At 38.8% G+C, this 12500-nt stretch overlaps 1 protein-coding gene across 1 annotated transcript in view; it reads right to left on the bottom strand.

Annotated features, from left to right (window-relative positions):
- The window catches only part of LOC144960259 (uncharacterized), a 22792-nt gene that overhangs the window by 1443 nt on the left and 8849 nt on the right, over positions 1–12500 (bottom strand). The window contains exon 6 of the mRNA XM_078893294.1: positions 2681–2869. Coding sequence (XP_078749420.1) covers positions 2681–2869 — 189 coding nt within the window. The remainder of the gene's footprint in view (positions 1–2680; positions 2870–12500) is intronic.

The raw sequence follows: 12500 nt of genomic DNA, 5'->3' as shown, positions 1-12500 counted from the left end.
GACCCTTCGTCTCAAAACGGTATTAAGTCGGGTTGATTAAGATGGTGAAAATGTAATTTGTAGCCGGATATAGCAGACTTAACTTGAGTTTATATGCTTTATAAGAGGAGAAGGAATATCATATTTTACTGCGCTAAAAACCAACGTTACATATTTTTGACAAGTTTAGCTATAATTTGACTTTTTAGCATCTGGTCCATCCCGACATATACCATTTTGAGACGTTGGGTCACATATGTAATAATGTTACTATCCAAAAGATTATGCTAATCATTAGATAGCGCTATAGGGAATGAGATTAGCGGAATAGTAGCGTCCCTTGATTGGACGTCACCCATAGTCTGTGACGTCACCGGCGGAAAAGTTATTAGAGAGAGAACGTCATATTGGTTGTGCGAGGACGAGAGACGCATGCGCACAACCAACATGACGTTCTCTCTCTAATAACGTTTTAAAAGTGCCAGAAGACAATAGAGAATAAAAAAATTTTCGCGGCGGTGGTGGGGTTTGAACCTGCGACCTTATTGGTACGACAACTCCGCCTGGCAGGTGAGAGCGTGGCTCTACCGTCTGAGCTATCCACGAACACAAAAATATTCGTATCAAACCCACGTCATATTTCTAAAGCCTTCTCTCACCCACTACTGGAGATCGCCGGCTCGTTTGCGCGCCACCATCACGAAGTTATTTTTGAGAACAAAAATTCTATTGTCTTCTGGCACTTTTCTACTCAGTTCATATCTTGTTGTTACCAACATAAGTGCCTGCTCCACTCACTTTTCTGAATTAAAAAAATTCACCCCATATACCGGAGCATACTCAATGTCTCAATCGTTTCTATGTTATGTGTTTGTGTTGAGAATATTGGCTATTAAGCTTAACTGCTGGTCAAAATAACTTCGCGATGGTGGCGCGCGAACGAGCCGGCGATCTCCAGTAGTGGGTGAGAGAAGGCTTTAGAAATATGACTTGGGTTTGATACGAATATTTTTGTGTTCGTGGATAGCTCAGACGGTAGAGCCACGCTCTCACCTGCCAGGCGGAGTTGTCGTACCAATAAGGTCGCAGGTTCAAACCCCACCACCGCCGCGAAAAAAATTTTATTCTCTATTGTCTTCTGGCACTTTTCTACTCACTTCATATCTTGTTGTTACCAACATAAGTGCCTGCTCCACTTACTTTTCTGAATTAAAAAATTCACCCCATATACCGGAGCATACTCAATGTCTCAATCGTTTCTATGTTATGTGTTTGTGTTGAGAATATTGGCTATTAAGCTTAACTGTTGGTCAAAAATAACTTCGCGATGGTGGCGCGCGAACGAGCCGGCGATCTCCAGTAGTGAGTGAGAGAAGGCTTTAGAAATATGACTTGGGTTTGATACGAATATTTTTGTGTTCGTGGATAGCTCAGACGGTAGAGCCACGCTCTCAACTGCCAGGCGGAGTTGTCGTACCAATAAGGTCGCAGGTTCAAACCCCACCACCGCCGCGAAAAAAATTTTATTCTCTATTGTCTTCTGGCACTTTTCTACTCCCTTCATATCTTGTTCTAACAACGTTTTAATGACTTTTCCGCCGGTGACGTCACAGACTATGGGTGACGTCCAATCAAGGGACGCTACTATTCCGCTAATCTCATTCCCTATTGCAGTTTTGCGCCAAACCAGTGCAAGGAGATGTACAAAGGGAGGATGACAGTTTGATGGAAGCAATTTAACCCAAATCATTGGAACCTAAAAATTGAGGTAGGATTTAACTAGATTTTTGGTAATGGATGTTGCAAACTGAACACTTCGCTTTGAAACTATCGTATTGCGCTCAATGGAAAAAATAGTTCGTTATAATTCACCATTAAACGATTTCATGAGGTTTAATGGTGATTATGAAGCTATTTCTGAAATTAAGTAGAAATATGCCCTCCCATTTTCCTATTTTATTCCCTCCCGTTATTATGTTATGATATTGTATATCGTGTTCAGACTACAGAAAAAATGACCGTTTTTCCCGAGCTAGAGCCTGATCAAATCTCGTATTACTACTTAATTTAAAAAATAGTTTAATGGTGAAGAATATCATTAACCCTCTCCTTACCAACCATTTTCAGAATTTTCCCCAAAACTTCACACCCATCCAACACAAAAACAGACATTTCTTACTCATACAGAAAAGCAACAAGCACATTCTATTGTTCGATAACATGAGCTCTATTACAAAATGTCATGTTTTTATAGCTATAGTGCGGCTATGTGGTCTAGTGGTATGACACTCGCTTTCGGATCGGAAGGTCCTGGGTTCGAGCCTCGCTCGACGCATAGTTGAGTCCTTGGAAAAAACTCTTTACTCACATTCTCTCACCGTACTCAGGTGTAAAATGAGTACCTGGCCGTTAACAGCGTTGTCTTTGTCCAAAAAAATGTAATATCGCCTAACAGGCGTCATGTCTCGTCCTACATGTTAAATGTTGCTGTTGACCAGGGAACCCTTGTAAAGCGCTTTGAGCACGTTAAGTGGATATTGCGCTATATAAAAGCTCAATTTAGATTTATAGCAAATAGAAATGAAATCTGGATGAGAAATATGACAGTTGGGTCGTAACAAATGTGACGATTTTCCAATAGGTGGTAAGGAGAGGGTTAACATCAATTAAACTACACCATGACACAAACCACAAAACTTACCATCCTTCATTACATTGGTCACCACCAAATGGAATACATATAATCCATTAATCGGCGCGACGAACGAGCCGTTAGATGGATTGTAGTTGTTTCCTTCATCCAAGATTCTCTCTTCGAATACAAGACTACGTCCTTTAATTGCTTTAGATTTACTATTATAGCCGTAGCTAAAGGCAATTGGGGAAGTGTCTGGAATAAATCGTTTGGTATGGGTTAAGATAGTAATGATGACGATGATGATGATGATGATGATGATGATGATGATGATGATGATGATGATGATGATGATGATGATGATGATGATGATGACAACAATGGTTTTAGACGCCATATAATATACCTCATCCCATACTATACACCGTCTACCCCTTTTTATCCAATACCAAATCCTTTGATTATGTAGAGACATCATATTAATTAATCTGTAACGCGATAATCTCAGGACCCGGGGATTAACTCAACTGTGGTATCTCAACTCCCATTCCCTCACGCACCCTTAGACATAAAGGCTCCATACACGCCCGGATATGATCCTGGTCCAGACCCCGATCAGGCAAACCGGGGTGAAAACGCAATGTGTGTGGCCAAATACCTGGCCGATAAACCTAGGTACGGTCCATCGCTCGCAAAGCCCGCTTTGCTTAAAGCCCCCCATAGACGCCGACATCCGCTGGTAGCGGGACGGATGACCTATCGCTTTGACCCCATCCCTGCGTTTATCGCAGATGATTTTTGCCCACATACGGGGAGATATTTTTTTTAGGCGATCGGCGATCGGGGGCGTGGCAATATAAAAAAGTGGACAATTTTTTTCGGATTTTCGCTGTTTTCACGTCGGATTCGTGATCAGCGTCAAATTTACAATAGGGTTGATACTAAGAACTGTGTGTTTACTCCAAAAATTGGTGAAATTAGAAATAAATTTTAATTAATAGTGAGGCTATGTGGCCGACAGAACCGATCCCAGTTACTGTCTGTTATTCTATCTTTCGTCTTGCCACAATAGTGATTACTTCTCACTAAATTATATCAATTAGACTGTTGAAGGAACGAAATTGACATCATTCCACTCTTTGTTATTGTATTAAGGCAGTCATTTTGGTAATTAGTTCTCACTAAATTATATCAATCAGACTTTTAACGTTCAAGGTTACTCGTAGTTTTGTATGACGGTACGTTATTTCCGACTGGTGGATGTTGCGAGCATTTTACCTAAACTCATAGCATCAATAACCGTCCAAGATATTCGCATCATATGTAGCAATAGCTATAATAATCTAACATGTCGAGAGAGAGAGAGAGAGAGAGAGAGAGAGAAAGAGAGAGGGAGAGAGAGAAAGAGAAAGAGAGAAAAATTTACTTGCGCAATATATACCGCTATATTCAATAAAGGTGCTCAAATCACTTTATAAGGGTCTTTGGCCAACATAAAAACATGTTAGACGAGACATGACTGTTAAGCGATATTGCAATTGTTTCCCGACAGAGACGACGCTGTAAACAGCGAGGTACTCATTTTAACAGTGAACAAGGTGAGAGAATGCGAGTAAAGAGCCTTTTCCAAGGACTCAATTATGCGCCACTCAGAGCGGGACTCGAATCCAGTACCGTCCGATCCAAAGGCGAGTGTCATTTCACAGGATCACATGCATAGCCGCACAAAAAAGTGATGAGAGAATAGATTCATATGTATTGAAGGAGGAGAGAGCGGATGGAGTGAGTAAAGTTCTTGGATATTTATAGAAGGAACCAAATTGACGTCACTCATCTCATTGTTATTGTTTTTTGACACCCATTTTTATGATTAGTTCTCATTAAAATATATCAGACTATAACGTTCAAGGTTCCATGTAGATCTTTGGGCTGGAGTGATATTTATGGCTGGCGGACTTTGTGAGTATTTTAATTTAACACAGAGCATCAATAGAAGGAATGAATTTGACGTTAGTCAACCCGTTGTTATTGCTTTTAGACAGCATTTTATAATTAACTTATCACTAAGTTATATCAATCAGACAATGAACGTTCGCGTTTGCAGTTTTGTGTGTTAATATGTTATACCCCGATGGAGATGTCGTGAGTATTTTTCCAATACGCATAACATCAATACATTTGCAATCCGATTTAAGTTTAAAAGCAACGTAGACCACGGAAATTTTTCCATTTTGTGGACAATAAAGATTTTTTATTTATCGTCATTATTATTATTATTATTATTATTATTATTATTATTATTATTATTATTATTATTATTATTATTATTATTATTATTATTATTATTATTATTATTATTATTATTATTATTATTATTATTATTACTATTATTATTATTATTATTATTATTATTATCATTATTATTATTATTATTATTATTATTATTATTATTATTATTATTATTATTATTATTATTATTATTATTATTATATTATTATTATTATTATTATTATTATTATTTATAAAACAAATCGACAGTGTTCCCGTGGCAGGTTAAACGGGTACTCCTCGGGACTACTCGCATTCGCACCCCCCCCCCCCACCACCACCACCACCACCACACACACGCACACAGCTCTTTTCTTTTTCTTTTTTTTTTTTTGGGGGGGGGGGGGGGCGTTGTTTGTAGATTATAATTCAAGGTTACAATGCCCACCCCATTCCAAGGCTTTTTGGCATCTGCCAATCCCTAATGTCTGTGTCAAGGTCGACCGTCATGTCGCGTCAACGGGTGAGGAGGAAAAAAAAAAAAAAAGAACTGGCATATTATTATATCATTACATTGAAAATTATGAAAACTATTTTTTATTTTGTATGAAATCCTTTATAAGTTTTACGATGAACAAGAACGAAACTTTTGCCATCTACCTCTTCCTGGCGCAACATTTATAAAAATATTATTTAAAAAAAATAATAACACAGCATTTATTTGGCGCAATATCCACGTGCTCAAAGCGCTTTACAAGGGGTCCCAAGGCAACAGCAATATTAAACTTGAAAGACGAGACATGACGCCTGTCAGGCGATGTGACATTTTTTCCCAACAAAGACAACGAACGGCCATGTTCTCATTTTACACCTGAGTACGGTGAGAGAATGTGAGTAAAGAGCCTTTTCCAAGGACTCAACCCTGCGCCACTCAGAGCGGGTCTCGAAACCTGAACCTTCCGATCCGAAAGCGAGAGTCATACCACTTGATCCATCACAAAACAGGGAGGGGCACTTTTCTGTCGGCCACATAGCCTCAATATTAATTAAAATTTATTTCTAATTTCATCAATTTTTGGAGTAAAAACATAGTTCTTGGCATCAAACCTATTGTAAATTCGACGCTGATCACGAATCTGACGTCAAAACAACGAAAATCCGAAAAAAATTGTCCAATTTTTTATACTGCCACGCCCCCGATCGCCGATCGCCTCGAAAAATATTAAGCAAAGCGGGCTGTGCGGGCGATCGACCGTACCTAGGTTTATCGGCCAGGTATTTGGCCACACACATTGCGTTTTCACCCCGGTTTGCCTGATCGTGGTTCGGACGCCTATCAAAACCGTGCGTGTATGGAGCCTTTTATATTTTTCGAGGCGATCGGCGATCAGGGGCGTGGCAGTATAAAAAATTGGACAATTTTTTTCGGATTTTCGTTGTTTTGACGTCAGATTCGTGATCAGCGTCGAATTTACAATAGGTTTGATACCAAGAACTATGTTTTTACTCCAAAAATTGATGAAATTAGAAATAAAATTTAATTAATATTGAAGTTATGTGGCCGACAGAACAGTGCTCCTCCCTGTTTTGTGGTATGACTCTCGCTTCCAGATCAGAAGGTTCAGGTTTCGAGACCCGCTCTGCGTTGCGCAGAGTTGAGTCCTTGGAAAATGCTCTTTACTCACATTTTCTCACCGTACTCAGGTGTAAAATGAGTACATGGCCGTTCGTTGAATTTGTTAGGAAAAAATGTCACATCGCCTGACAGGCGTCATGTCTCGTCTTTCAAGTTTAATATTGCTGTTGCCTTGGGACCCCTTGTAACGCACTTTGAGCACGTGGATATTGCGCCAAATAAATGCTGTGTTATTATTTTTTTTAAATAATATTTTTATAAATGTTGCGCCAGGAAGAGGTAGATGGCAAAAGTTTCGTTCTTGATCATCGTAAAATTTATAAAGGATTTCATACAAAATAAAAAATAGTTTTCATAATTTTCAATGTAATGATATAATAATATGCCAGTTCTTTTTTTTTTTTTTCCTCCTCACCCGTTGACGCGACATGACGGTCGACCTTGACACAGACATTTGGGATTGGCAGATGCCAAAAAGCCTTGACAACGTGATGACAGGGGTGGGCATTGTAACCCTGAATTATACTCTACAAACAACGCCCCCCCCCCCCAAAAAAAAAAAGAGCTGTGTGCGTGTGTGTGGTGGCGGTGGTGGTTGGGGGGGGGGTGCGAATGCGAGTAGTCCCGAGGAGTACCCGTTTCACCTGCCACGGGAACACTGTCGATTTGTTTTATAAATAATAATAATAATAATAATAATAATAATAATAATAATAATAATAATAATAATAATAATAATAATAATAATAATAATAATAATAATAATAATAATAATAATAATAATAATAATAATAATAATGACGATAAATAACAAATCTTTATTGTCCACACTCACAAAGTCCGCCAGCCAGAAATATCACTCCAACCCAAAGATCTACATGGAATCTTGAACGTTATAGTCTGATATATTTTAATGAAACTAATCATAAAAATGGGTGTCTAAAAACAATAACAATGAGATGAGTGACGTCAATTTGGTTCCTTCTATAAATATCCAAGAACTTTACTCACTCCATCCGCTCTCTCCTCCTTCAATACACATGAATCTATTCTCTCATCACTTTTTTGTGCGGCTATGCATGTGATCTTGTGAAATGACACTCGCCTTTGGATCGGACGGTACTGGATTCGAGTCCCGCTCTGAGTGGCGCATAATTGAGTCCTTGGAAAAGGCTCTTTACTAGCATTCTCTCACCTTGTTCACTGTTAAAATGAGTACCTCGCTGTTTTCAGCGTCGTCTCTGTCGGGAAACAATTGCAATATCGCTTAACAGTCATGTCTCGTCTAACATGTTTTTATGTTGGCCAAAGACCCTTATAAAGTGATTTGAGCACCTTTATTGAATATAGCGGTATATAGAGCGCAAGTAATTTTTTCTCTCTTTCTCTCTCTCTCTCTCTCTCTCTCTCTCTCTCTCTCTCTCTCTCTCTCTCTCTCTCTCTTATAGCTATTGCTACATATGATGGGAATATCTTGGACGGTTATTGATGCTATGAGTTTAGGTAAAATGCTCACAACATCCACCAGTCGGAAATAACGTACCGTCACACAAAACTACAAGTAACCTCGAACGTTAAAAGTCTGATTGATATAATTTAGTGAGAACTAATTACCAAAATGACTGCCTTAATACAATAACAAAGAGTGGAATGATGTCAATTTCGTTCCTTCAACAGTCTAATTGATATAATTTAGTGAGAAGTAATCACTATTGTGCGCAAGACGAAAGATAGAATAACAGACAGTAATTGGGATCGTAGCCTCACTATTAATTAAAATTTATTTCTAATTTCACCAATTTTTGGAGTAAACACACAGTTCTTAGTATCAAACCTATTGTAAATTTGACGCTGATCACGAATCCGACGTGAAAACAGCGAAAATCCGAAAAAAATTGTCCACTTTTTTATACTGCCACGCCCCCGATCGCCGATCGCCTAAAAAAATATCTCCCCGTATGTGGGCAAAAATCATCTGCGATAAACGCAGGGATCGGGTCACAGCGATAGGTCATCCGTCCCGCTACCAGCGGATGTCGGCGTCTTTTGGGGGCTTTAGACACATTGAAAACATGGACAAAAACGAATGTCATTTTAAAAAAAGGAATGACAGCGCCCTTCACGCATCACCTTACATTTTTCAAACTTTTGCGCTTTGATCACATTTGTGACCCTTCGCCTCAAAACGGTATTAAGTCGGGATGGTTAAGATGTTGAAAATTGAATTTATAGCCAGAACTATCAGACTTGTGTTGAGTTTGTATGTTTTATTGAGGAGAATGGATATCATATTTTAGGTGCTAATGCCAACAATTTATATTTTTGACCAGTTTAACATTAAATTCGGCTTTTAAGCATGTGGTGCGTTCCGACATAATACCGTTTTGAGACGATGGGTCACATTTGTGACCCATCGTCTCGAAACGGTATTATGTCGGGATGAAATGGACCACGAAAAGTGATTTTAGAATTAAATGGATAGTAAATACCAATTTTTGAGTTTTTGCATTGTGAGAAATTGTCCTCATTCTCTAACACAACAAATCGAAACAAACCCCAAGTTTCATGGTGTTGTCAATAAATTAAATTGTTGGCACTCAAGACATCCCGACATAATACCGCTTAGAGAAGGTGGATCACATTTAGTTCATGCATTGCTATCCATATAGCTAATCTTTTTAAAATTAAATATGCAGGTTTTGTCAGTGTGCGCAAACACACATACACACTTATAGACAAACATCATGTTTACGAGATAAATATCACATTTCAAGACAACAGTTTATCTTTTCCGTTCTTTAGAATAGACAGCTAAAAAAATTATATTTAGTTTTAAAGCTGTGGGGACACAATGCCATGAATTCATGGTTTTTAAAAATGACACAACGCTCTTAAACAAACATTCAACAAGATTACGGCATTGTAGATACATCGGAGAACAAATTTAAAACGTATGGTTATACTTTGGTATTTTCTCCAAATCAATGTGTTACTGTTGCTGTATAGCGCTTGTAATTAATATTCTAATTATGCATAAACAGATCAGACCCATATATATATATATATATATATATACATATACATATATATATATATACATATATATATATATATATATATATATATATATATATATATATATATATATATATATATATATATAATGTAAATTTTCACTAACATTTTTGTGGCCGAGACGACTCGTTTCTGTGTTTTTTTACACTTTTCTGTGTGGAGAAGTGTAAAAAACACAGAAACGAGTCGTCTCGGCCAAAAAAATGTGAGTGAAAATTTGCATTATATAAGGTCCCCTGCCCAAATAAGGCCCAGGCCCAAATAAGGCCCACCCCCCTGTACCATAAAATTGTGGTTCATAAAGTGAAAAACCTTAACACTTCCGGCAACCTAGAGATAAATGTAAACGATAAACGAAGTTTCGTTTCCCTGATCGACGCGTATCATCGCCCAAGGCAAGAAGTGTGTTTGTTTACAATTTGTTTTGACAAGAAAGTTTGTCAAGAACCCATTCGACAGCCAGTTTACGTAAGTATAAGTTAATATTAACAATCATAGACATATATTTCAGTTTAAAAGGTTTTTATAACTTGATTTACTTCAAAAAATTTAAGCTTAGTCAAGTGTTCATGTGACAAAGTATGAAGAATTGACTTGCTAGGGTATGCCCTATTAAGGCCCGCCTAGAATCCCTGGTGGGCCTTATTAAGGCACATTGGAAAGTTTGTGTTTGAGACTCAATTTAACATGCTATTTGTTCAGGGGGTTGTTAATTGTTTATTAATAATTATCAAAAACAATTGTAGAGACACACAACACAAGTTTTTCGCCAAATTCAAAGCTAAATCAATCTATGTCTTCTCTATATTTTCAGTTTGATCCTGATCAATGGCTTCGACGCGCAGAGCAAAGTGGTCCCAGGAAGATATGGAGAATGCAATGAGAGCCGTCAACAGAGGAGACGGTGGGGGTATCTCTGTGCACGAGGCATCAACTCGTTTCGGTATTCCTAGAAGAACCCTCCGGAACCATTTGTCCAGCGGATCCACCGAAAAGAGACTTGGACGAAAAACTATATTGTCTTCGGAGGAAGAATTAATGCTCGTGAATCGCATCATCCGGTTTGCGTCTCTGGGCATGCCATTCACCGCAAAGATGATCAGGAGCCATGTCTTTAATTATGTTGCCAAAAACAATATTTCTCACCCTTTCACATCGAATCTTGCAGGAGAAAAGTGGTTTCGGCTTTTCATGAAACGCCATCCACGGTTGAGTGCCAGAAAAGCACAAGCAATGAATCAGGCACGAGCACAGAAACTGAATAGATTCATTGTGAATGATCACTTCACTAAACTTGAGGAAACTATGAAAGACCTTGATCTGTTTAATCAGCCAGATCACATCTTCAATTTGGACGAGAAAGGTTGCCAACTATCTCTCCACCATCAACAAAGAGTGATTGCTGCCAAAGGCCACAAACGGGTACATTTGGTAGCACCAGAGCATGGTGAAAACGTGACTATTGTTGCATGTGTTTCTGCAGTGGGGATTGCGGTTCCCCCGATGATCATTTTCAAGGGAAAGAATAGAAAGGAACAATATGGTGATGACCTCCCTCCTCTGTCATGCTTTGAAATGGCAGAGAAGGGCAGCATGATACATGAAGTGTTTGTCAATTGGCTGAAACACTTTTCTAAGTTTAAACCGGCCGGTAGAGTGCTTCTGATTTTGGATGGAGCAAAATGTCATCTGTCAATGGATATTCTGGACGAGGCAGACAAATATGACATCACGCTTTTCTGTCTGCCGTCAAACACGACGCATGAACTGCAGCCTCTGGATACTGCTGTATTCCGCTCCTTTGAGCATCACTGGGACAAGCAGGTGTTGGAATTCTGGAGGACTCGTCCCGATAGAACACTCTCAAAAGACGTGTTTGGGAAGGTGTTCACCCCTGTTTGGATGAAATGCATGACAATGGGAAACATCACAAGTGGGTTTCGCAAGTGCGGAATATACCCATTCAACAAGAATGCAATCCCAGACCATGCTTTTGCTCCAAGTGAAGCCACTCAAATTGACGACAATGAACCACCTCAACCTTTGACGTCAGCTGACGCCACACAACAACAACCATCAACGTCATTAGCTGAAGCCACACTGCAACCACAGTCTTCAGTGTCTGCTCCAGCTGCGACACCAGGCACAGAGAAGCCTTCTCAGCCTTTGGCAATGTCAATGCCAACGACTTCAGCCCCAGTTTTACCATCACCCTCTACAAATGTAAGTTTTTGTGATCTCATGAAAACACCAACTAAAAAGAAGAGATCAGTCGTGAGAAAGAAAAGCATCAACTACAGAGCTACTGTAATTTCAAAATCATTGTTTGAAACTGAAAAAACTGGAAATGGTGGAAAGGGGAAGGGGAATGGCAAAGGGAAGGAGAAGGCGAAGAAAACAACACAAACAGAAAGTGGTTGGTACTGTCCCGTGTGCCAAGATACCAAAATTGAAGACATGCGGAGCTGTGAAAGCTGTAGTGTATGGTATCATGAAGATTGTGTCGGGTTGACCAAGGCTGACGACTCTTTTGTTTGCCCAGAATGTGACAATTAGATTTATATTGATGTTGTTACAAGCCTAGAAACTGTTTATGTTGTTCTTATGGTGATGTATGGTGATTTTTGTGATGGGCCTTATTAGGGCATACTTGCCTTATTAAGGCCCACTTGACTTATTTCCAAAGTTGTTCTAAATAAATAACACAAAACTTACAAAATGCCTTTTTGCCTTTTGTTATGTCCTTTATAAACCTAGTGCAGTTGTAAAAAACAGAAAGTGTCAAATAGAAAATGTATTGGTGGACACAGGTCCATCAAATAAAAAAGGTGGGCCTTATTTGGGCTCTAACCACCATTATCGAGCACTTTCGTACCTACAAGTACCCACCAACACTCATAAATATAT

This window comes from Berghia stephanieae, chromosome 15 (genome assembly GCF_034508935.2).
Source record: "Berghia stephanieae isolate SIO BIC M18660-M18661 chromosome 15, UCSD_Bste_1.3, whole genome shotgun sequence".
Lineage (NCBI taxonomy): Eukaryota > Metazoa > Mollusca > Gastropoda > Nudibranchia > Aeolidiidae > Berghia > Berghia stephanieae.
This window is presented reverse-complemented; position numbering and strand designations above follow the sequence as displayed.